This window comes from Rosa rugosa, chromosome 2 (assembly GCF_958449725.1).
Source record: "Rosa rugosa chromosome 2, drRosRugo1.1, whole genome shotgun sequence".
NCBI classification, from domain to species: domain Eukaryota; kingdom Viridiplantae; phylum Streptophyta; class Magnoliopsida; order Rosales; family Rosaceae; genus Rosa; species Rosa rugosa.
This window is the reverse complement of record NC_084821.1, coordinates 28,259,081-28,286,192: the sequence shown is the minus strand read 5'-3', so window position 1 is coordinate 28,286,192 and position 27,112 is coordinate 28,259,081. Positions and strand designations below refer to the sequence as shown.

General features: G+C 37.7%; 1 protein-coding gene and 1 long non-coding RNA gene across 2 annotated transcripts; one reads left to right on the top strand and one right to left on the bottom strand.

Annotated features, from left to right (window-relative positions):
- Positions 1-2,032: 2,032 nt before the first annotated feature.
- Positions 2,033-2,966, bottom strand: LOC133729187 (uncharacterized). The gene is made up of 3 exons (XR_009856290.1): positions 2,699-2,966; positions 2,558-2,610; positions 2,033-2,080 (listed from the first exon to the last, which is right to left on the bottom strand). It is a non-coding gene; the product is annotated as an uncharacterized LOC133729187 (long non-coding RNA).
- A 9,865-nt stretch (positions 2,967-12,831) lies between these two features.
- Positions 12,832-26,266, top strand: LOC133731637 (nuclear cap-binding protein subunit 1). The gene is made up of 19 exons (XM_062159019.1): positions 12,832-12,994; positions 13,080-13,139; positions 13,544-13,600; positions 14,765-14,836; positions 15,291-15,353; positions 15,829-16,005; positions 16,640-16,771; positions 17,356-17,422; positions 17,546-17,745; positions 19,275-19,345; positions 19,886-19,970; positions 20,488-20,556; positions 20,690-20,808; positions 21,421-21,559; positions 22,074-22,574; positions 22,674-22,973; positions 24,502-24,677; positions 24,939-25,050; positions 25,770-26,266. Exons 1-19 carry the CDS (start codon positions 12,911-12,913, stop codon positions 25,878-25,880), a joined length of 2,595 nt encoding a protein of 864 aa, XP_062015003.1. The 5' UTR covers positions 12,832-12,910; the 3' UTR covers positions 25,881-26,266.
- Positions 26,267-27,112: the final 846 nt, after the last annotated feature.

Here is a 27,112-nt window from a genome sequence, read left to right as displayed (position 1 = left end):
GGTGAGGCGGCAGAAGCAAAAGTCTGGGCCCCATGCTTCCTAGCACGTTCCACAGAGTAGTCGGTACGTGACCCGGGGAGCGCTGCAGCAATCTGTCGAAAGAACTGCCCAAAAGTATCCGCAAACCTCCTAGGTATCTGTTCATCATCCTCAATAGGAGGAGTTTCCCTACGTGCTCGGCGATTACGAGCCATAGTACCTGAAGAAGAGTATTAAGAAGTTCAAGGATCAGTACAACAAAGTATCTACTTTACATACATAATAACACACTAGTACCGAAGAGCACACGATGGGGATCCGCCGCGGTCGGGCCATCACTCGGGAGGTACTAGGCGTCATTTGGCATATAAAGTAGCAAGGAAGTAAAGGAGTCTACAGAATCTAGAAACCTAGTGCTCTGATACCAACTGACAAGACCCGCCCCGGATTCCACCCTGGAATCCGAAGTGGCCCTGCGGGACCCACTTTTAAAGAAAATTTTACAGAAAATTTCGGCAGAACCTCCCCTAAAAGTAGGCAAACCCAAACCTGTAAGAAACCGAATACACTTCTAATAATCCAATTGTATCCTTCTGGAGCCACCCTGCTCCCATTTTCCAACCGACTCAAGCTCAAAGATAGAAATAATAATTTAAAAACTTAAAGTCCAATGAAACTCCACAAATTAAAATACAACAATTCACCAAAGTTAGGTTATGGACCTCAAATACAATTCATTACAAGTCCGGGTCCCGATTCCCATAGTAGTCAGAGCAAACTAAAACAGAAATTATATAAGGTTCAGTAGGTTAAACAGGTAACCTACATATGAGATGGCGGAAGCAGGTGCGGTCACTATGGCTCACTCTCGTACGCCGAGCAGCAATACTGCAATCTGAGCATTTGAAACCGAAGGGCCCAGGGGAAAAGTATATAAAAACGTTAGCGTGAGTGGACAAAAATAAACAATTTTTAAACAAAATGGATTTTTATACTTTCCCACAATTATTTCATTAAAAACTTTCGATGCATGCAGTAATTATGAAAACAAGCCACGAGAAGCTCCTCTCAAGAAATGGGGCTAGTCACAAATAACCACGAAGAAGAATATAAATTCCGATGCTCGAGAAATAGGACCAGCCCCGCTGGTTAAACGGAAATCGGACTAGCCCCGCTAGTCAAGAACAACAATAAAAGGATACGGGGAAGAGAGTTCACCATACGGGAATGGAGCCTCTCAGGCTCTACCTACCCTCGACTGCCACTCACACATAGATTGTGCGAGGAGGAGAACTAATAACCTCGACTGCCACCCACGTGAGGAGGAGAATAAGCTACCTCAACTGCCACTCACAAACACAAAGTAAGTGAGGAGGAGACCTAATCGAATGACCCGAGTATGGTGAGGAAAAACATTCAAAAACCAGTAAATCCATAAGGCTTCCCCATATTTCTCACGAGATAAAATGTAATCCAACGACGTGACCCCGCACGCCAAAACTTAAAATATATAAGTGAGAAAATAATAACGAAACGACGGCGTGTCCCACACGCCAAAAATATTCTCTAAAACATAATTGAAGAAGCAATGAATAATATATAATAATTCCCTCGAGAAATCTCAATTCCAATGATATTCCAGAAAAAATCTTAAAATCGACGAATAAAATTATACTTTTAAATTCCGGAAATACTTCGGAAGATAATTCGTCGAAAATCGCATGAATCATAAATTCAAATAATGATCATATATCGGATATAAACACCAAAAGCTTAGTATCCACGAAATATATCACAAATCCATTTCTTAAATCATAATTGAGAATAACTCATAATTAATCTCCAAAAATTTAATCGTATTCCCGAAAACAAGTAAATCCAACTCCGAGCATAATAAATTCGTATCCGAAATTTATATGGAAAAACAATCTCAAAATTATAATCCAAGACAAAATATTATGCTCGATAATAAAATGATAAATAAATTATTATTTCAGGAAAATAAATGCATGCATCATTCTTAAAAATAAAAGTCCACTCACAGTATGCGGTCAATCCTGACGTCGCTCATGATTTTCCTCGTATGGAGACTCCTCTCGTCCTGTACGAATAGCATTCATAAATATATATATTTCACAGGACGGAAATTAACTTTACGATACTTAGAAATGGAAATTCAAAACATCCCCCTTCCAAAAATCCAACTCCTCAACTCTCCACAATATCCATCCTTAATACTCCAACATTAATCATTCATCGATGTAAGTTCTAAAGTGAATTCGAAAGAAATTCGGCGATCGAATTCACGTAAATCAATAATAAACCATTTATACTCAATTCGTAATTCCTCCGATTTCCACCAAACTTCATGTATCAAATTCTACAATCAATATAGGATTTATGGAACTAAAACTATAATTAAAACGCAGCTCTACGCGCCACCACGCGCCACCTACAGTGGCGGCACGTGGGGTCCACGCGCCGGCGACCACTACCTCCGATGACCACCAAATTCCGGCAATAGCATCTACACAACAAGCCCAATCAACTTCCCAACTACAACATCAACCAATTTTACCTCGAAGTGGTCGAATCAAGCCGGTGAAGGAAAGCCCCGAAGCTTCAAGAACCCTAGAAATGAAAAATCATCAATTCAACCTCTACAATGCAAATTGGAACGAACTACCTTAGGGGAAATTATCACCATCAAAAACCAAACCTTCGATGTCAATATGGTGGCCGGAGGTGGCCGGAATGGCCGGAAATCGGCGAAATCCCAAAACTGCAGCCGGAGCAATCTTTGCTTCGATCCGGACTTTCACGGCCAAAACTCCACAATCCTAGGTCACTGGCGTCCAGAGCGGGTTGAGGCGCCCCTGTGGTGACCGGTTGCACGCCGGATGGTGGCCGGAAAGTGAGGAATCAGAGGGAGGAAGAAAATCCGAAGGGAAAGGGGGAAGAGTCGGGGGAGAGGAGAGAGAAAGAGGGGTGGGTTTCCGGTTTTGGAAACCTACCCGGGTAACTTTCCATATATATTAAAATTTTACCATGAACAGTAATTTTCGTAATTCACTCATAACTTTTGCATACGAACTCCAATTTTTACGTACCACATATGCACGTGCTCGGTTTAACGTCCTCTACAACTTTCATGAAGGAAATTTTCTCAAATTGTTAACCCATAAAAAGTCAACTTCTAGCCACCCCCCTAAAAGATAAAACTATAACCACGAATGGTAAAACATAAAGTGATTCGTGCAACTCAGTAAAAGGGGTAAATCGGATGTGGGGTGTAACAGGCCTCTCGAAGTTTTGGTAAACGAGTAGGAAATAATAAAAAAAAGTAAATAAACAAGCTACTTCAAAATCCGATAAAGGATCAAAACCTTCTTCTGATAAAATTAAAGAAGAATGCGCCAAGTCGGGCCATGTGCCTCCTCTGTACGCTCCCCGACCACATGCTCGAAACCTGCACACTGTTGTAGGGGTGAGCTTTCGTCCTCGCATGCCCAGTAGGGGCCGACCCAACCATGCTAGGTTTGAAAAATAATAATAATAATTGAAAATATTTACTACATAATATTGTGCACGTTTATCGAAAATACTTTAAAAAGAGGCAACCACAAACATTTATTTCTTTTAGAAAGCATATGCAGTATGCTTCACACAATTTGGAGCTCCGAGATACTTACCTGCCGGCTAAACTCAAACAAATCGGTGACCGACCTGGTTCGTCATCCTTCGAGAACCGGCCAACTACTCTGTAGTCTTTGTGACTACAAGTAGCGAAAGTGTCCATTTCCTAGCCCTGAGTCTCCTATGACTGGTTCACTGTCTGTACTCACTCTTCCTCGACAAACATAGGAGCACGGCCCCCTCCGGAGGTTCATGGTTATCGACACCGTGAGATCCCTAGGAATCTACGTGTCTAGGTCCCATTCACTTTCAAGTCACAAGTACAAACATACAATGGGGTACAGTATCTCAACATACAAGTCTAGCCTCGGTTTTCGTAATCAGTAAATATCAATTATGGAAACACAGATATCACGAGGCATCGACTAATGAACAACCAAAAACGTATTTACAGGCAACATACTATTTTACTAGTGCATTCCACACACAGAAAAACCTCTAACAAGGAAGGGACAGCTCACCTTACCTGGATATGGAGTGCTCGTCCACAATGAGATTCGTTCTCGACTTTCAATACTTCGTCCACTTCCAAAGGCACACGCACAAGTCCTTTATAATAAAATTAACCAATGAGTAACTTGACGTTATTATAACTCAACTAACCGAGCAACCAAAACATTTATTTAATTTTCCTTAAAGTCTAACGGATTATCCTTTAACACAAAAATCTACTATCCATTCCCAAATAATCTAAATGATATTACATTTGAACCATTTGGGATATGGTGATCATGCTTAGCACTTTTGCCTTTATTTCTTTACCCTTTTTACTTTAAGAAAACAAATGACAATTTCCATTCCCGAACAATCCACTTAACATAGTAAGCTCATTTGGAATATGGTGATCACACTTCTTCCCATATTAAAATTTCGGTCAACCGGTTTGACCTCATTTTATTTAGCCTTTAAACCTTAAGCAATTAAATAGCAACCACCATTCCCGAATAATTTCATTATACGATAATTCCAGGATATGGTAGGTTTGGAATATTTCTATTCACGGACCTTAAATTGAACATTCCACATATTTATTCACTTATCAAAACCGGTCCATTCTTATTCACTTTTCTCATGCATTTGACCAAACCATCAATTTCGTTCTTATTTTACATTTCTTCGTCAGTAACCAAATCATTGTTTTAATTCATAAAGCCACTTCTCCTCCTCCATACTTTCGACCAATTTCAATCCAAATAATCTTCAAAGCTGCAAATAATACATGGCAGTACAGATTCAAATATCCAGAACCTTACCATTCTTCTTAAAGAATTCTTTGACTTCTCGCAACGGTGGTCTCAGCCCAGTGTCCTTCACCTAGACCTTGAGTTCTCATTTCCTCCATAAAACAACATCCTTAACTAATCAATCTCAATGTCCAAACAACAATCAAATTCACAATTCAAAAGTTTGGTTTCTTACCCTCTATCAGTTCTGCCGAGACCACAATCTCCATAATGTGCTGCTTCTTGCAGCCTTTCTCGATTCTTCATCATCCCATCAAGAACTCAAATCGAAACCAACACCAGAAGCCTCCCCTTCTAATCTGTATTCCTCCGTCTCCTCCGAACCCAATATTCAAATATCCCAAATTGTAGAACAAAACATCAGATGTCCATTATTTCGAAACTGAAACTCAACCAGACAACGAAAGGGGGCTTCGAAAACGGCTTACCAGAACAATAGGACTACGCCGGCAGAGTTCACGGCGGCGTCAAGGTTTCTCACGCGCCAGCGGCGGCGGCGTGTGTGGCGGATATGGTCGGAATCGGAGGTCGAGTGTTTGGGCTATTGGAAAACGTGAGACGCTGATTCCAACCATGGAGGTGGTTTAGCTCGATTCGCGCTGGAGATTGGAGAATGAAGGCATGCAGAGCCTCGAGCTCCGACGATGCTCGTGCGGCGTCGTGCGTCATCGATTAGTGATGGGATGTTCATGGCTTGATGGTCGGCGCTCTCTAAGCATCGTTGGTGGGCTGAAATGACGGCCGGAAGTCGGTGAACACAAACGTCGTAGCGTCATCGTTTTCCAGTCGTGCATGCGGCGGTTTTGGGTTCTCGATCGGCGACGAAATGGCTGGGCTTTGATCGAATATGGGTGATGGTTCGAAGGGTGGAGGCAGTGTTGTAAGGTGGTGGCCGGAGACTGTGTTTTCTGGGGATGGCAGAGAGGAAGAGAAAGAACACGGGGAGAGGGGAAGAGAAGAGTACGGCCGAGAGTGAGGGAGAGAGTGTTTTGGGATTTTAGGGTTTTCTGTTCCTATTTATACTGGTACATGTGAAATGACAAGTCTACCCCTGCGACGAATTCGACCAGTCTTTATTCATTTTTCGTCACTAATGTTCTTAGTCGACTCCGTCGTATGCTCAAAACTCGAATTACTAAAAATTCAATTTGTATCTTTTCATAATAATCCCGACAATCTTTTGCTTCAATACACCTTAGTAATTCTTTAGGCCCAATTGGAAGGACATTGGCTCAAACTTTAATTTTCGGCCCAAACTTAATTTAAATAGCCCAATTGATAGACTCGATACCTAAAAATGTCCAAAATCGATTCCTTCACTAAAATCACCTTGTGTAAAAATCTTATTTTCGAAAAATTACATTCTAAAAATTAAACAAAATTTTCGGGGGCTCACATGGGCCATCAGGTTTAGTTCAAGGACATGGAATGACCAAATTCCGCTTGCCAAATTAATGCCACCTTGATTAATGTCGCGGAAGCTCTCTACGCTCCTAAGGCAAATCGAACCTTATTGAGCTTTAAAGATATCCGAGCCAACGGATTCCATGCGAAAATGCATACTAAGAACGAAAAAGAGTTCCTTTGCATTACCTCTAATGATTGCGGACGAAAGTGCATCTTAGAGAAGCTTATGTGTCAATCTAGTGGACTTTATGTCACTACCATTCGACCTATTGAATCCAATAACATAATAAGAGAAGATCTCTTGGATTCTGACTCATTTTGGCTTTGGCATGACTGAATAGGACATCTTAGATAAGCTTATGTGTCAATCTAGTGGACTTTATGTCACTACCATTCGACTTATTGAATCCAATAACATAATAAGAGAAGATTTCTTGGATTCTGACTCATTTTGGCTTTGGCATGACTGAATAGGACATCCTGGTCATGATATGATGATCTGTATACTAAAAACTTCACACGGACATCCATTCTTTCGAGCAAAACGAAGCAGGAATCAAAGATTGATTCTCGGACTTAGTATGACCGCCGCCGCAGCCACCTCTGGTGCCGCCACCGTCCACTGCCGGCCTAGGACCGCTCATGCCCTTGACAACACCATAGATGGCGTCACCCATGGCAATGGCGCCATGGGTGCCACTTCTCATGGTTCCAATGCCATGATGGGTGATGTAATCACAAATTTTGCTTCCAATAGCGCTTTAGACGCTCAAGCCCAACCAAAATCCTCATTGGTTGCTTCTAAGGCCCTCGCTCATTTTGCAAAGCCTGTTCCTTAGGGAAACTAGGACCGAGACCGTCCTACGCAAAGGATCCAAAAATACTCATTCCGTTCTTTGATACGTGCAAAAGCAATCGCCAATTTAAACCCTGAAAAATGTAGTTGTTAGTATAGAATAAGCAGGGATCGTTCAAGCCGGAGATTGAGGGTACTTACATGTGAAACGAAATTAAGGAGAAGAATTTACAAATTTACGAAAATATTAAAAATCATTTACAAGTTCACACAAAAGTTAGAAGAACAACAAAGAAAGAATTAGAGAGACATACATGTATCACACGAAATTAGAGATTATATTATGAGAGAAACGAAATATACATATATATATATATATCTATATATATATATATAGATATACATAGAATCCGAAAATTAGAGAGAAAACCAAGTTAGAAAAGGTTTTGGAAATCCTACTCCTAGTTAAATACATTTTACAAGTCATAGTTATATTAGAAATCCACATACAACAAGGATTACTAGTTATATACTAATTAGGAATACAAATATTAATAGAAAACAAAATCCCTAAAAATAAGGAACCAATCCCTAAAAAATAGGAGCACATTCCTAAAAATTAGTAAACACATAACAAACACATATACACAAAATACTATTCACGGAGACACTATTCACGAATTTTAAAAACATTTTTTATTTTATTTTATTTTATTATTTATATTAACATGCTACCTAAAATTCTAAGTTAATTTTAATTATTTACACATATACAAGAACACAAAACATAAAAGATCGATAGGGGGGTTTTGAAGATTGAAAACATAAATTTTAGAAAACATTAAAAGAATAAAAATCATTTCTATACAAAGGTGGGAAAAGAAGAATTTTTGGAAAACAATTCATCAAGAACTATTCAAGAACAACATATTCATGCATCCCTTAATCTTGTTTATTACCAAGAACGCCATCAACCAAGACAGAAAGATCAAAGCAACCAATATCCCTTTTAACTTTCTTTCTTAAGTCAAATCAAAATAGCAAAGCACCAAATCAATTTTATTTTGAAAAGTCGATATCACACATACGTTGAAAATCCGTTTTCAAATCATTAAGTTCAAGAAAGAATTGATAAACATGCAAATCCAAGCACGTCACAACTTATCATCACATGCATAATCTGATTTCGACTCAAAGCAAGCCTTTACTACTTTTTCGAATTAGAGTTTACAAAGCATAAACCTAATTACTAGCAAGTTACATGCAATTCATCCTATTATGTTTGTCAGACCAAGTGAATCGTTAACATGTAATGAAGCACAAAATTCAGATTATCATTCTATCAATTCGGCAATCAACAAAGATCAAGAACACATAAACACATCAAACATGAAAAGAACCATCTAAATTGAATCCAAAAATCAGTTTGTCACATCATAGTTTCGGTTTAAACAACAGAAATTCCAAAGCAGAAATTCTAACTACAAGAAAGCCACAACCGTGAAAATACATGAAAAGATGATGGTATGAACAACCCTTAGTCACGTACCAAGGTCCAAAGCAGCTCCAAGGTGGTTCACAAGTGTTGAACACGGCTAGGAAGGTGGATGGTCACGGCTATGCTCCTTGAAGATTGCGAAAACCTGAAAACTAGAGAGAACAAGTGAGAAATCAAAATTGTGGAGAAAATTGTTCCCCTTTGAGACATCATAAACACTAGGTATATATAGGAGAACGTCTCAAAGCTCTCCCAATTCGTTTCTACTTGACTTCTCCAAGTTCTTGTTGATTTAGGACTTTGTTGACACAAAATAGATTCCTGGCAGACTTGACATCAGTGCACTAAAACGGCCATAACTTCCTCTAGAAAATTGATATCGACAAACCGTAAAACTCTCTGGAAACTAGACATCTGTAGCTTTCCAACCATATAAAGATCATAATTTTCCAAGCTCTGAAATATTTTCGGCGCTCCGTTGAAGTTGACTGATCTGCACATGCAAATTTCCGAATCTGTAATGGATTTGACTTTAAAGCATAACTTGTGTCCAATTAGGATTTCTTTGCCGTCACATGCCTTTCACATGTCCTTCACGCCTTATTGAAGAATGAAAAGTCAAGAACTCCCTAGAACCTTCAAGAATCTCATGGCAATTCCAATCCATACTCAACTAGAAATCCAAACTCCACATTGCTTTGAAATCCGAATTCCTTGTTGCTTTCTCTTCCATGTGCACGGCACATGATCTTCTTGAGACTTCTAGATACTTCATGAACGTTCCAAGGCTCTCCTAGTACAAGTAGAACTCCATATGCAAGTAGGTTTCCTAGTTGAATACTGCTTCCTTTTCCGAGATGCTTCTACACTCTTCCGGAACCTTCTTGAGTAATCCTTATCCAACAGGGACTCCTTATCACACTAGTATTCCTTATCTGAGTAGAATTGAGTTTCCTTGTCCAAGTAGAACTCCTAGTCCAAGTCAGCTTCAGACTCCTACTCCAACTGGGATTCCTTCTCCTAGTCAAACTGGGAGAACTTCCATTTCTTCATTTCTTTCCATTTCTGCGCCACTTGTGCCTTCCTTAGCCATTTTTGGACTTTGAGACTCCATTTTACCTGTAAAACACTAACTAAGTTAAATTGATCAGGATAAAGGAAATAACTTAGCAAAATATAGGGAGTTAAACATTATAAACATGGCATTTATGCTCCTATCATTCTTACAGAAAATCCAAGGGGATATCTGTGGACCAATTCAACCATCTTGCGGACCTTTTAAATACTTTATGGTATTGGTTGATGCGTCGACACGCTGGTCACATGTCGCGCTGTTGTCCACGCGAAATGCTGCATATGCCAAACTCCTAGCCCAGATTATCCGTCTACGGGCTCACTATCCGGACCATCTGATTAAGTCAATTCGACTTGATAATGTTGGGGAGTTTACATCAAAAACGTTCGATGACTATTGCTTGTCACTGTGAATTGATGTAGAACATCCAGTTCCTCATATTCATACCCAAAATGGTCTCGCGGAAGCCGTTATTAAGCGTCTACAAATGATAGCACGGACATTGGTTATGCACACCAATCTTCCTGTTTCCGCTTGGGGATATGCAATATTGCACGCAGCAACGCTAATTCGTCTACGACCCACTGCCACCCAACCCTATTCTGCGTTACAGCTAGTGACTAGGTACGAGCCAAATATCTCGCACTTACGCATTTTTGGGTGTGCCATTTATGTGCCTATTACGCCGCTATAGCGTACTAAGATGGGTCCACAGAGACGAATTGGCATATATGTTGGATATGAATCTCCAACTATCGTCCACTACCTTGAACCCTTGACAGGTGATCTCTTTATCGCTAGATTTGCAGATTGTCACTTTGATGAGACAGTCTTCCCATCGTTAGGGGGAGATAAGAATATGAATGTTCAACAAGAATGACAGGAATTGTCATGGTCTGTCCCCACTATGTCTTATCTCGATCCCTGTACCGCACAGTTCGAACTTGAAGTGCTAAGAATAATCGAGCTCCAGAACATAACAGACACTCTGCCTGATGCGTTTTTTGATGTTACCAAAGTGAAGAGATCACATATACCTACTGCAAAATGTGCTTGCAAAGATTGACATCCCAAATACTGGACGTAACACCACTCCTAAGGTATCAGGAGATGGCGCCACTGCCCATATTGGCAGTGATGTGGCATCTATGGTTGCAGGTCCCGCAAGGAAGCGTGGTAGACCGGTTGGTTTGAAGGAAGCGTGGTCATCGTAATGTTCCTAGACCTTACTTTCTAGCTGATGATGTTGATTTGATTATGTTTTTGTCTCTTAGTCAGCGTAATGTTCCTAACCGTCTTGTCTGGCATTATGATAAGAGGGGGATATTCTTTACTAAAAGTGCTTTTTGTTAGCTTTCAGTGAGCTTCATATTAGTGTGGCAATTGCTTATAGTTATGTGGATCTTTCTTCATTTTGGAAACAAATTTGATTTGGTTAGATTCCTAGTAAGGTGAAGGTTCATTGGTGGAGAGTTTGCTCTTCTATTCTTCCCACAACTGCAAAGCTACGGATTAGACATGTATTCATTTAGGATGGGTGTTAGTTCTGCAATAATAATGATGAATCCATTAATCAACTAGAAATGAGATTGTTAGTTCGGACAAGATTTGCTTTCTTTCTTTCCTGAGCTACAAGTTGTCTTGTAGATCGATCGTAAGGTACGTCAATCACTATTTGGTTGGCTTCTTGTTTTGAAGTTCTCTCTGAGAAGAATGTGACCCTTCTACTCTTAGTGGGTTAGTTTGTTTGGAAGGAGAGTAACCTGAGGGTTTGGTTAAATAAGTTTGTTTCGTTGACCCACTTGCAGTTTTAAATTAGGTCTTTTTATATGTTATATCAGTATACTGTGATTTCTACTAGTAGTACTACCGTGAGAAGTAGGTTAGGGTCCCCGCTCTCTTCAGGCCCAGCCTACTTCAGGATGGCTTAAGGCCAATTGTGATTGTGCTTTTGATCTAACCTCCTAATTTGGTGAGATAGGGTACTTGTTCGAGATGCTTTGGATGATGGTGTTGGAGGAATGTGCATGAAATTTAGTTTTGTTGCATCTCCAGAATCTGTAGAGGCTATGCCTTGGATAGCTGCGTGTTCCTTGATAGAGGGTTTGCTTTGATGCAGCCTCCTCCGTTGAAGTCTTTAGAGACCAAAATTGGCCCAGCTGCATTGATTTGGACACCCAGATCAAGCTACGCACCACCATAGGCTCTGGCAGTATTCGCAGTTCCGGCCAAGACCAACCCGATGTCGATGAAGCATGGTGACGGTCCACAAACTCTGGACGGCCCTATCACGCAGCTATGCTTCTTGACGAAGTCAGCCTGACTGTAAAATCCTCGCCGCTATTATACAGACCATGCACCGCCATCATTCTTATGTGCAGGGATCTGAAAATCGAGCCTCCATCAATCAGGCTACCACCACGACTGTAGGCTGCTGTCCCACGAGGACAGTTTAATTCTTGACAAATCAAAAACATTCGATGGGAGAAAGAGGATCATACCCAAAAGTTTTGGACTTGAAGGCTGGCCGGGGCTGCCATAAGCGTCGTCGACATAAGAAGACGACAATAGGGCTAGCATGAAAACAATTGCCACTAGAGAAAATAGGGTTTTCATTTTCTAGTACATACTCAATTTAGTTTTCTTTATTATTAACTAGTCTGCAATCACATGCTCTGCATGTGTAAGAAAAATTTTAATTGTAAAAAAAAAAAAAAGTTATCTGCAAAAGAAAATAGATTCAATGGGTAGTTATTGCAGAGAGAAAATAGTGGGAGAGAAAAGTGGAGGTTGTGAGATAATTTCTTTTCAATTTTCTTAATAAAATCTATTTTATAATTGTCCTATTTACCCTTATGATTTAATTTATTGTCAAAGTTTTTTAATATTTCAGGGTTAAATCTGTCAAAATTTTCAGTTTTGGCTAACAAAGCCTCTTCTCTTAATAATAGTATAGATAGATAGATTTATTGATAAAATAACATTTTTAAAATAGTTTTTTTTATTAACGTTTTTTTTTTAAATCCATACTATTAATTTATATAGTGGGTGTGAAGATTTTGGGAAAGGGTGTGCAAAAGGGTCGGGTCGGGTTAGTTAAAATGAATAAATCGAAAGGGCTTTAAAATAGGGTTTGAAGTCGTCGGAAGCAGCAGGGTGTTTGTTCGAGTAGCTGCTACAGTGAGTGAGGGAGAGAGAGAGAGAGTCGAGACAGAATGAGTGTTTGGAAGAGTCTTCTTCTTCGAATCGGCGAAAATTGCCCAGACTATGGCACCTCCTCCGACTTCAAAGAACACATTGTTCGTCTCTCTCTCCCCTCCTCTTTTTTTTTACTCAAACTCTCACAACAACCCTAATTTTTGCTTTATTCTTCTCAATTCGCAGGAAACTTGCTTTGGCGTGCTTCGCCGAGAATTAGAACACTCCGCCCACGACGTTTTGCAAGTAATTCTTCTTCTTCTTCTTCGTTTTCCTTCAATTTTGTTTGTTATGAGCATAGCTTTTAGCTTTTTTTTTTATTTTTTTTTATTTTTTATTTATCCATACATCTGCTAATTATAGTTGATAGGAATAGTTGCTATGGTTTTTGTTACTGCATATTCATTTGTTTCACTGTGACAGTGAGATGAATCGCTATTTCAAAACGTTTTTATTCATTTTTTGAACTGTGTTTAATTTTCAAAGATGTCTGTGTGACAATACGGACTTTCACATATATTTGTCCGTGTTATGATAGAAGAGTTTACATTCTTATAACACATTAGAGGATATAGCCTCACACCATTTTTCATATATAAGTTTCTTTCATGTACAATTTGAGATACTAACCTTCCTTTTTCTTCTAACAGTTCCTTATCCAGTGTGCTGAACAGTTGCCTCACAAGATTCCTCTATACAGTACCGTGGTAGGTTTCATAAGCACTTATTTGTTTATTTTTAAAAATTTTGAGAAGAAAGGAACTTTATTAACTCAGAAGTTTACAAACCGTGGACAGGAAGTCCACACATGCTAAAGAAGTTAGAAATCTTATAGACAATACAAACCAGAAATTTGATAAAAAAAAACCTAGCTAATCACTGCCTTCCAATTTTGCAAAATGGAAGATAGAATTGCACACCTAAAGGAAATAGGGGTCAAAGAGTCAATGGACCACCTGCTCCTTTGAGTAGGGTTAGTAAGGCTGATTCAAGCTGCTGGTCAAGGTAATATTGCAAAGGAGGACCAAGCCAGAGAGATGACAAATAACTAATTTTTACCCACAAGTCTTTCCACCACCAGTAGGATTTAAGCTTTATTCCTCCAAAGCCCTAAACCTTGTCCTCAACACAGGTTGAGACCCCTATGGAGGATGACCATGTCAGTGTGCCTAAAAACCTTATATCAAAGCTGTTGAGCTACTAATTTTGGTGTAAGAAAATTAGCTGAGCTAGCATGCCTATCTTTCTACTCATAATACACCAATTTGGTGATAAGCAAGGATCTGGTCTTTTTCTCTGAACCACGTACTTCAATACTTTTGCACTTGATTTATTTAATTTTTCATATGCTGATTTTAATGTTTTTTTTTTATTTATTCCTAGAGATAGAGATAGCATGCGTATCTATGAATATAGATATTTACATATGCAATGAGCTTATCAGAATCCTTGAACATGAGCATTCAAAAAAAGGAATGTACAAGCTTTTTAGTTTTTAGACCACTGGTTCAACTAAAAAAGATATAAAAGAACCTTGAATGGACTATGATAAGCACAGAGGCTTTCCTGATTAAGGATCACATATTAAAGTCATTGAATTATTTATCTTGGGCACCACATAGAGGTTTTACATCAGACTGATTATATTGGCCCAATCACATGATTCGTATAAAGCACATGAATAGAAGGATGCTTTGTAATTTGGTGAAGAAAAAATGTAATTGGTCTTGAAGACATATACTATCAATAGTTGTTTCTTACATGTACCATTTTATTCATGTTTGACTCACTCACTCCCTCCCTCCCTCCCTCCCTCCCTCCCTCCCTCTCTCTCTCTCTATCTATCTATCTATCTATTTTTATATCTTCAGATTGGCTTGTTAAACTTGGAGAATGAGGATTTTATCAGGAAACTTGTGGAGAACACTCAAAGTAATTTTCAGGTGAGTGATCCATTGCTGAAGTTGCTTGTATATGTGCATCCCTTTTCTTTTATTGATACCCATAAATCAGGGCCTGCTTTGCGATCCTGGGTTTGAAACTAACAACATGGTGACATAAATCTGAATAGGGTGAATAAGATGATCACAGTTTTCAATTAAAACAAAAACCTTTTTGTCACTTATGGAAACAAGAGTAATATAACTTTCAGATTAGTTTTCCTCTGCTTAGTAATTGGTCTTTTCTTGGACTAATTGATGCCCGAGTTCTCAGGTACCTGCAAGTTGTAATGAATGGTCAAATTTTTTTATGGATTGATTATTTTTATTTTTTTATTTCTCTTATGATTCTATTTTTCAAATACAAAATTAGTGAAAAGACTTTACGTCTTCTTTTGATGGATCCTGCATTCCTTATATCAAACTTACTTGATATTTCTTTGTGGTTTATTTTCAGGATGCCTTAGATACTGGAAATTGCAACAAGATTCGTATTTTGATGAGGTTCCTGACTGCTATGGTATGTAATATGTTGCTAGCAGTTTCTGATATGAAATCAATTAAAATATGGAGAGCACATACTACACATTTATGTTATTGTTTGTAGAAGTTCATACTCTTAACAGATCTGATGGAATATGATGTTTGTCAAAACTTAAACTTTAGGCCCTTACTATTCATGTTTGATTCTTTTGGACGCTTTTGTACTTGTGCTGCAGTTTTTATTTCTTCATTAAATGAAATTTGGAAAGAAACATTCATAATTTGGTGTTTATTCTCTAGAAGATGCAAAATTTTAATTTTTCATCCCCTACTCTAGGAAGTCATGTAATTCTGTCTTTAATTTTATAATCACCAATGATAACATTGGATGCTGACCCGGGTAGAAATTGGAATGTACACAGGCATGTAAATGTCTGCCTGACTGCATGTTTGATTAAAACGTGAGGTTTTCTTTTCAGTAATTTTTTTTTTTTTTTTTTTATGTTCTGTAGATGTGCAGTAAAGTTCTCCATCCCAGTTCGCTTGTGATTGTCTTTGAAACATTATTATCATCTGCCGCAACAACAGTTGATGAGGAGAAAGGGAATCCATCCTGGCAATCACGAGCTGACTTTTACATAACATGCATTTTATCCTGTCTCCCTTGGGGAGGAGCAGAACTGATTGAGGTACTGTGCGCTTGTTTAGAAAACAAAAATTGCTCTTTTGGGTGTTATGCTTACATCACTACGGAGTTGATATCCTCTGCACTTTTTTATGTAGTTTCAACATTCTCTCAACATTTTTCATATTTTCCAGTGTATTCTATTATGTTCTGTTGCATCAGTTATTGATTGTTTTTTTTGAAATAACAAGAATCTGCTAGATAAAGAGTTGTAGTAAAGACATGTATTATATCAACAGATTGCAATTGTTACATTTTCATTACAAACATTTGTACGGTAGTCCTACAGAAAGACATTTATTTAAATCAAAAGTTATTAGTTTATATGCTCCAAGTTTTTTCTCTGTCTTCACTGAGCAAGAAGTTGTGCCTTGTCTTTGTGTCTTACTTACATTTTATTCACAAACTTCTATAAATTGCAAAATTTCTGCATGCCCTTTAACAAATGTTTTGTTCTATGGTTTGTTGTGTCTGTCACAGACACATTTGGTGGCCCTTTTAATCATGAACCATGGTCAAGCTTCATAAAGTGTGGCTGGCTATGTTTGAACCTTAGGCTTTGTTTGAATGCTTCAATTATGATTTGTTTTTTTTTTTTTTTTTGATTTGTAATTTTTATATTTCAATCTTGTTTGCAGCAAGTCCCTGAGGAAATTGAAAGAGTTATGGTTGGTGTAGAAGCTTATTTGAGCATAAGAAAGCATGTCAGTGACACTGGGTTGTCTTTTTTTGAGGCTGATGATGACAGTGCAAAAGTATCTACTGATAAGGTATTTGACCCTAACATTCGTCTTTCTCCTTAAAACTAAAATCTCATCTGTGCCCTTACTTTTTTAATGTTGTCTATTCTAGTTTTCTAGAAAGGGTTAGCCTTTTGGTTTTTTAACTTCCAGTCAGCATGAATGTGAAGTGACAATTCAAAAAAAAAAAAAAAAAATTGGATGTACAACTTTAGGTATCATGTTTCTCTCTTTGTTCTATTAATCTTTCCCATAATATCTTAATATGCTCCCATGAAAAGTAATTTCAGTGTGTGCGACTTGTCAATTTAATTCCTCTTTAGTTTCCAATATTTTCTTTCTCACATAAATAATCTGGGATTATATTGCTTTTCCTTCTGGTAATATATTTAGTAAGCTTGTTTGCTGCTCAAAGTTTACATTTCCAACAGTTGTCCACACCTCTATAGGTTTTTATGTGGTCCCACTTCTTTATTGTATCATTTGGAAAATGATAAAAAAAACACATTCAACCTGCTTCATATGATCATATCCCTACTTACTGTCTGTGTTTCATTGTTTTTCCCTATGTTGTAAATTTTATCCTAATTGCCCTTCATCTTCTTTCCTTGTAGGATTTTTTGGAAGATTTGTGGGACCGAATACAAGTTCTATCTAATAATGGATGGAAACTTGACAGTGGTATTGAACAAATATCCCACAACTTTCTTTAGAATGAAACATCATAATTGGCTGCAATTTCTTCTTTTGTCTTTGGTTTTCCCATGATTTTAATTTCACTGATTCTATTTTCGTACTTGCTAGTTCCAAGACCTCACTTATCATTTGAAGCACAGCTAGTCAATGGAAAGTCTCATGAGTTTGGCCCCATCAGCTGTCCTGACCAACCTGAACTGCCTTCAACGAGTTCCAATATTACTTATGGGAAACAAAAGCATGATGCGGAGTCAATTTATCCTCAGCGGATCCGAAGGCTGAATATATTTCCTGCAAATAAAACTGAGGTAGTTTGCAATCTAATAAATAAAGTCTCATTGTAAACCATCGCATTCTTGATGTTGATAAATCCTGTGCGGCTTTCTCACTCCTTTTTTTTTTCAATTGCAATGGTGCTTGTTGCATTTAGCTTAATATGACCCAAAATCCCTCTCCAATTATGCCTCGCAAACCCTGTTTCCCAATGCATATATTAACCTTCTAAAGGGCGATGGTCATGTTAATGTTCTCTTCACTTCGTATTGTATATTTGCTTCTGTTCATTCATTTGATTACAACATTTATCCCGATAAGGGTTCCTATTTATTTTAACTGCAAAAAAAAAAAAAGAACTAGTTCTCATATTCTCTCTAGGATTCGTATGTACTTACTATGTATAAAGAGAAGAGGGCTTGTTTCCCAACTTTGGCCAAGTTTTCATATAATACCCGTCCAACCTATATACATTTTAGAAAATGAGAGGCATTATGGGAATCAACAAATAAAAAAAATAAAAAAATTGAAAGATCGAAGAGTTAGTTTCTTTTTCTTAAATCTCTCAAACTTTTCTATATTCTCCTCTTCACACACATTGTGGGGCCTATGTAGTTGGTTATTATGAGAAAGAAGATAGTTTATTTTTATTTTTTTGTGCACAAGGCACCCAGAGTTAAAAAAAAAACTCAACTTTAATCGAGGTTTATCATAAAGTTGTACATGATCCCCTCTTCAATCTGGAGTGGTGTACCTATTTTACATATGCTCTAAAGTTGCGCTAGAGATTATTTACAGAGTTTGGGGAGAGTTGGGTGATTCCCAAGGACCGTTTGTGTTTAGCTTAAGGAACAGCATAGAGTTATGGGGGGAGAGGTAGGAAAGCAGTTGTGGTTTGGTAGGAAAGAATGTTTTTTCGGCATCAGAGAATGTTGTGAAGAATTTAAGGGGGCAGGAGTGGCTGGGAGAAACTCATGTTTTGGACTTCAGTTACATCAATATTTTAAGGACATTCCTTTTTCTCATATGTATTTAAACTGGAGGCAAGTTGCGTTTTGATTTATGTTAAGATTCTTTGTTCTTTTTCCATTGTTGCTTTTAGCTTAGTAGATATCTGTGGTAAACTATTTATTTATTTTATTTTATTTTTTGTTTAAGTAAATTCTATGTTTCTTCAAAAAAGATCTGAAATCTGCTGGGGCATTCATACGAAAGCATCTTGAGGAAACTGTTATATTAAATGAAACTATTAATCTTTTGGCATTGCAAAATTACTTGGAATGACTTACAGTTTGGTTGTATCTGGTACTGTTGCTGTCAGGTACAATTCAAATTTTAACAAAATGTTAAACTTTTTAAATGGAAAACTTTACAACATCAAATGCATTTTCTATCTCATTATTGATATTATCTGGAGTTACTAACTTTCATGATGTCCATTCACTCTTGAGTTTCTGCTTCTTCAAGTGCATTTCAGAAAGAAAAAAGAAAAGAAAAGGAAGTTCTCATTAATACTTGGCAGAGTTTTAATGTGGTGATGGATTTTATTTTTGGATGATGCCAGGATATGGAACCCATGGACCGCTTCATTGTGGAAGAGTATCTGCTAGATGTGCTTTTTTTCTTAAATGGCTGGTTTGTACCTCTCAATGACCTTTTAATAAAAAGTATAAATAAATATTTATCAGTTGTGAAGTTTGTGATGGGTTACATGGTAGTATCACTTTGTATTCTGCTTTTTTTATTTTATTTTCTTTTTCATTTTGAACCAATTGGCACCTATTACTGACTTGTGAATTTACAAAGGTGCTGTGGGTTGGCATGGCAGTTATATTAATTAGTCGTCTTATGCTTGCATATCTTTGAAAGAAATGTATATTGAAATTGTGTGATGGGTAAGTGTTAATTTATTCATTTGAAGGAAAGTTAAATGCTTGATGCTAGATAATACCCAAAAATAAATAAATAAAAAGCTGGTTGTACTCGAATAGTTTTCATGTTTCTTTCTTATCTGGGAATCATAATTGTACTTGCTTTCTGCATTACTTAGATAAACTGATATTAGAACATTTTAGTATTGCTTTTTGATTCCTTGAATCATTCCATCTCTAATATATTATTTGAGACTTGGGCTTATTGTTTATCGTGTTTCTTTCTTCCTTCATGCAAAGCTAGTCGAAAGGAATGTGCTTCATTCATGGCTGGCCTACCTGTGCCCTTTAGATATGAGTATCTTATGGCAGAGACAATTTTCTCTCAGGTAAGATTTTTCAGTTTTAAACTACTGATAGTCAGCACATGCATCTCCTTGTGTCTTTGTACCATCTCCCAGCTAATACCGATTGTCAGCACACCCTTCTCCTCGTGCCTTTGTGTCATCTCCCAGGTAACTAGAGTAGTCCTCTCAACCCTAGAGACACAAGTATTCTTCTAAGCATTTAGCCTCGTACTTGCATTTCCAAAATCAGCTCCCAGAAACTAAAAGACCACAGCTTACCTCCCAGTGGAAGGCCCTATCAAACCTTTTGATATACTACAATCCTCTCCCTTTGCGAGATTATTTAGAACTGATGCTGCTGGAAATTTGATTCTAAATTGTTTAAAATGGTTGGCATAGCTTTTGTAAATGTATATTAAAATCTGGATTATTCTTCGACATGTTCTTTTTTGAGTAAATATGCTTTATCAAACTAGCAATATCTGGAATGAATGAAATGGTTCGAGGTAATGTTCCAGTTTAATCTTTCCATCAAATGATGTATTTAATATCATTGCAGTTACTTCTGCTACCACAACCGCCTTTCAGGCCAACATATTACACACTGGTTATTATGGACCTTTGTAAGGTAAAATTGATTTATATTATATTGACTACGCATTGCTCCTTTGTTTGATTTACTGGCAGTACTTTATACAGTGGCAATGACGACAGGTTTGTTGCATTTTGTAAAGTAAACTGATTTGAATCTTAATTCTTAGGCTCTTCCTGGAGCCTTTCCAGGAGTGGTTGCTGGTGCTGTACGGGCTCTTTTCGAGAAAATAGCTGATTTGGATATGGAATGTCGAACACGGCTAATCCTTTGGTTTTCTCACCACTTGTAAGTTCCACCATGATAAAGTTCACCAGCTTTTCCATGTATTGAATACTTCTCATCTCTCTTATCACTCAGGGCGTTATCTTGTTTAACTGGTTTTGTGACTGGAGTATTTTAGTTGTCATTACCCTCTAGGTTGTGTTATTTTGTGTTTGGTCTTTCAAGGTGTTTTGTTTATGAGAAACAAGAAACTTATTAGAAAATGTTCAAGCACAAAGCAAGATGGACAAGCAGTCTATCAGGGAACAAAACCAAGGACACAAAAAAAGGCACTAGAACACATTAGAAAAACAGATCAAACCCAAAAGGATTTCTCATTTTGCATATTGAAGTGTGCTGGACCTATGCTATTACCTCACAGCACGGTAGTTGGCTTCATCCATAAATTCCTAAATTGGTATGAAAATTGCTAGCTGAAGCAGCTGATTCCTTTTGTTTGAATTTTCCGAAGAAATTACTACCAAGTATGTAGACATGTAATCATGGACAGAATCTGGAATTTTGGAAAACGGTGAAAATTGATATAATTGATGTACCTGAATGATTTTTTGTATAGAATTTGGTTGTATTTTGAAATTAATTGTAACATCTAGTATTGGCTTCCTGATTATGCAGATCCAACTTTCAGTTCATCTGGCCTTGGGAGGAGTGGGCTTATGTCTTAGAACTGCCAAAGTGGGCCCCGCAACGTGTATTTGTTCAGGAGGTCCTCGAGAGAGAAGTTCGTTTGTCCTACTGGGAAAAAGTGAAGCAGGTACCAAGTCATTCATAAGGATATTGATAATTTGGATCGAGGTTTGTATACAAAGGCTTGCCTCAATTGAGGAATTGTGCGGAGATTCTCCCAGTAGATATATATATATATATATATATATATATATATATATATATATATATATATATATTAACCAAGCATGTTCCAAGTGGATGTCCATGTTTTAGAAAAATATGGTTAGTCCTTCCATGATCTGAGTCCCAATGAATGGGAATGTTTGTTTCTGATGTCCGTCAAGGGATCAATCTTCTGAAAACTCATCCACATCAAAGACCATTTGGCCACTTGACATCATCAATTCTATTTTATGAGACCTACAATATTTGTGGTATGCTATAGTAGTTGGACAACCAAACTGGTTTCCAATCTGGCTTAGAAAGAGTAAATGTCTTGGAAGGGTGTTATGAAACAAACTCTTATTTTTCTTGTTTTTGATGTTATTTTACTTCCACGTGCTTTTCTAATATATATTAATTAATTTTTGTCTCTTAAGAGTATTGAGAGTGCTCCTGGTCTAGAAGAGTTGCTTCCTCCCAAGGGGACACCAAACTTCAAGTTCAGTGTTGAAGAAAGCATGGAAGGAAATGAACAACATGCACTTGCTGCTGAACTCAGAAACATGGTAAAAGGAAGGGCATCTGCCCGTGAAATAATCTTGTGGATAGAGGAAAGTCTGTTTCCTGTCCATGGTATGGAAGTGACTCTAACTGTGGTTGTGCAAACTCTCCTCGACATTGGATCTAAAAGTTTCACTCATTTGATTACTGTATTGGAGAGATATGGTCAAGTCATTGCAAAACTATGTGCTGACCAGGATAAGCAGGTCATGCTGATAACTGAGATTGATTCTTACTGGAAGAACAATGCTCAAATGACTGCTCTTGCAATAGATAGGATGATGGGGTACCGACTCTTATCTAATCTGGCCATTGTCAGATGGGTCTTTTCTCCAGAAAATGTTGAGCAATTTCATTTATCAGACCGCTCATGGGAGGTATGTCAATATTAAACACGCTCTCTTCGTTTTTTTTGGTCTGATCATATTTATATTTTTTTTTTATTGCTTAATGTTTGTCTGCCCTTCCTTCCACAGATCTTAAGAAATGCAGTTGGCAAGACATATAACCGTGTATGTGACCTGAGGAAAGAGATTTTGTCCCTGAAAAAGAATATTGTATCAGCTGAAGATGCTGCAGCAACTGCAAAAGCAGAGTTAGTGGCCGCTGAATCAAAGCTCTCACTTATGGATGGAGAACCTGTTCTTGGTGAAAATCCTATGAGGTTGAAGCGTTTGAAATCCTATGCCGAGAAGGCAAAGGAGGAGGAGGTGTCTGCACGTGAATCTTTAGAGGCTAAGGAGGCTCTGCTTGCCCGAGACCTTGATGAATTTGAGGTACTCCTTATCAAATATAGTAACACCTCTTTCTCTCATTATTTTCTTCTAACCCTTTTCCCACTTTAGAAAGAAAATGAAGCAAATGTTTTGTAGTAAGTTCTAGGTGCATTTTATAATTACTGAATGAAGATAAATTATACAGTTAACTGATGGAGAGTTAGCAGCACCCACAAATGATATAAACACAACCATTGCTTTACTCATGTCAGTAGCATATTTTTATGCGGGCCTTACAAAAAAGGGCTTGGGTTATTTCGGTAAATATATTCAACCAACCCCAATCCTTTTTACATCTTAGAAGATTTCACAAAACCGTTATCGCCTAGTTTTCCACTTTTCGGAAAATTTTAGCTGATGAATTAGTAGTTTTTGTTTCTTTGGTACCTTTTGTAGTTCCTATGCCTGTCATGCTGCTTGGATTATTTACAAGCGGTATTCAAGCTCGTATTTTTGCAACCCTAGCTTGGGCTTATAAGCCAATCCATGGAAGGTCATCATTGACTAATTTTTGACAGTCTTTTTTAGCTTAGCCTGACGCAATGTATGCGCTGTTTAAGGTAATCCACTTAGGCATTGTTTGGTTCGCGGAAAGGAAAGTAATTCGTTTGTCTTCCCATGGGAAGGGAAATTTCATTTCCGAAGAACTTTCTATTCCGATGTTAGGTAACATAAGGAAAGTTATCCGGAAAGTTGTTAAAAAGTTTGTAATTAATGTAATAAAATAATATGTTGTGAGTAATAAATGCAAGGAAAGAAGGGGGAAAGTGATTCCTTTGGAGTATGGAAGGAACCATTTTCTCCCATATTTTCTTTTGCTTCAGGAAAGTATTTCCTTTCCTTTTGCATCCCAAATGCAAGAAATGAACAACTTTCCTTTCCCTATGCTTACTTTCCTCAAACCAAACGAGGCCTTAGGGTATATAAATATATAAATAATGTATAATTAAAGATATAGACGATCTAGAGTAATTGTAAAAAAACGTTTACAATATTTTTGAGTTGTAAAGATAGAGACGTCCCAAATCTGTCTTGCAGGCGATGCTTAGAAAATTTGAATAGTTGTTCATGTATCAAATGTGCAGTACATGTTTAGTGACAAAGCTGCATTGCCTCCCCTTCCATCACAGTCTCCCATCCTTCTCACACACCCTGACAAGGGTTTGATTTTTTCTATCTGCTGCATCGATCAGAAATAGTGAGCATATCTTCCGAATTCAACAGTGTGTAATATGAAGATATATTCATATCCCTCTGCATTTTTTTTCAAGGGTGTACCCATAGTGGTTGTATGGTTAATAATATTATTTAAGAAGAAATTAGTCTTGCTGACTTCTTTTCTATCTAGTGTCTAACTCCCATTTCTTCATCTCTAACCAAACAACTTTTTGGAATGGTTTGAACTACAAGATAATGTCTGGAAGACTATTTATTTATTTATTATTTTTTTTTCCTGGCTTCTTATCTTTGATTGAAAGTAACTGCTGCTTCTCTTTTCCCTTGCACTAATCTTGATTGGCATGTGCAGGCATTGTTTTTCTTTTTGTACAAAAGCTTCGTGAATGTCTTGATGGAACGGCTGCCAGAGGCTTCCAAAGTTGTTACATTGCAGGGATTAAAGTCGATTCATGCAGATTCTGTGTCAGTCGACCTTGAAGAATCATCTGCAATGGAGGTGGACGATGAGAATGGAAAATCTAAAAGGTTTCTTGTTGACCTTTACTAAAGATAATCTTCTATGGTACATTACACACACACACATAATCATTCTGTTGACTAGAAGGTCGATGATGTATCGATTATTCGGTTGGGATATTGTCGACTTGTCATCTCTAATGTCATGAAGTCTTTTTTCTGTCTCTTTTTATTTTTATTTTTTATTTATTTTTTTCAATACATTAAAGTTGGCATTACCTGATTGATACATTAGTACAGTAAAGCTAACTTGTTTCCTTCACTTGGCAGTCAATTGAATGGTGCCAGGACAGGTAACACATATAATGTTGGAGAAAAAGAGCAGTGGTGTCTGTCGACATTAGGCTACCTCAAAGCGTTCTCAAGGCAATATGCGTCTGAGGTAAATAAGCTTCTTTTGTGGCTCTTTATACATTCCTGATAATTTTTTTCCCCTTTCTGAAAGTAAATTCTAGGCTCTCTCTTTAACGCTTATTTTGTATGTTTATCATTATTTGTGTTTTCTTCATCTTCCCACTACTACCTTTTTAGATACTGTTTTGTTTTGTTTGGAGTGTGCCTCCTTACAATCCCCCTGAACATTTAGCCTTTTTTTGATATCAGTGATTCCCCCTGTATTTTTTAAATAACAGGAAACCTAAGATTTAAATGGGTTGGAATATTATGGTAACTTTAGTATATAATTTTTCTTGTGCTTATAATCTGTGGAAACCCTCCATATATTGCCCAAAATTTGCTCATTGAATTTGCCAGGTAATGGATTCCTGTTTGGTAGCCCCCAGGTGGAATATTTTCTTAAATGGCTCCTATTATCATTTGAACTTGGATATACCGAAATTATATCTTCCAAAAGGAAAAAAATACATATATGAATATATATTGTGAAGATATAGAGATTTTATATCTATAGCCTCTTTTTTTCTTTGGTCAAGTTATGGTTTTGTTTTTCTTAAATTTTCTTTTTTGCACGTAGTTTCATTAGTTGACCTGGGGAAGAGTTTATGTCTAGGCGGTTGTATGAAGTTGTGTAGATGTCAAATCATTCATGCATCTTTCGTTTTTGCAACTGTATCTCTGACCTTCTGTATTGACTTGCGGCAGATATGGCCTCATATGGAGAGGTTGGATGCTGAGGTCATAACGGAGAATGTTCATCCCCTTATACGAAAAGCAATCTACTGTGGTCTACGTCGATCAACTGATGGGTTGTAATGTAGTTGGGAATTTCGGACTTAAACTTCTGTTTTTCACATACTTTCCTTACCCCCATATTAATGTAGATGAGGGAACCTGATGGATTGGAAGCATGAGGTTGAGGCGGCCTGTAGGTTCTTTGCTTAGTTAGTTGCAGATACATTTACAATGTCGTGGATATGTAACCAAAGCAACTAATTAGAGTTAAGTATTATAAATATTCTTTAATCAGCGGCCATTTTGTGTTAATTCAGCTATTCACCGTCTCTCATGTCTATAGCATAGGCTCAAGAGTCTTGTTCCTAATCATACACAAGAATCTTTTCGAAAAGAAAAACAAAAGCAAGGGCTAATGTAATTTTACCTTTACATCTAAAATTATGATTGCGTCTTCAATTTGATTATATGTGGTTACCAATTTTTGCTAATTATTTTATTTATTATTGACTACCCTCTGCGCGTACGCCACGCTCATACTAGTGTAAATTTGCATTTTTTACTTGTATGTTTATAAACTAATTTTAGAGTTTTTCTCATGTAGATAGCTTTTTTGCTTATTCAATGTGGCAAGAAAAAAAATGCAATTAAAAAAAAAAAAGGGGCTGTGACCAGTTACCCATTTTTAGCCCAAAAAATGCCCACTTACTCCACAAAGAGTTTTTTAACCCTATTTACCCAATCTTACATCTATTGACATTTTAGCCCCTGTTAATTAAATTAAAACTCATCCATCTCTTATCAGTCTCTCTCTCCTTCCCAAACTCTCTCTCTCTCCCCCCGATCTCCACCTCCACTCTCTCTCTCTCTCTCTCTCTCTCTCTCTCTCTCTCCTCCCCATGATCTCCACCTCCGGTCTGTCTCTCTCTCTCTGATCGCCGCGCCGGAGATGCAGTCCAAATCTGAACACGACGATGAAGCTCCAGTCGGCGATCCAACGTTCTCGTCGCCGTTCGATTGATCGGCGATCCAGCCACTCCAACGTCCTCGTCGCAGTTCATCGGCAATGTGTCTACTGCCCCTAACGCTGCCCCTAAACCCTAAACTTAACACGAAGACATTATTTGGGGGCAGTAATGTGTCTACTGCCCCCCACTAAACCATTATTACTGCCCCCCACTAAACCATTAAAACTTGCCCCAGTTTTGTGAAGGGTTCTGACTTCGTATGAAGACATTATTTGGGGGCAGTAATGTGTCTACTGCCCCCCAGTAAACCATTAAAACTTGCACCAGTTAAGTGAAGGGTTCTGA

Excerpts from the sequence above, each read along its gene's own strand:
- LOC133731637 (XM_062159019.1), top strand. The coding sequence starts at position 12,911 with ATGAGTGTTTGGAAGAGTCTTCTTCTTCGAATCGGCGAAAATTGCCCA. Across the intron at positions 16,006-16,639 it reads GAGGAGCAGAACTGATTGAG|CAAGTCCCTGAGGAAATTGA; the intron begins GTACTGTGCGCT and ends TCTTGTTTGCAG. Across the intron at positions 25,051-25,769 it reads CAAGGCAATATGCGTCTGAG|ATATGGCCTCATATGGAGAG; the intron begins GTAAATAAGCTT and ends GACTTGCGGCAG.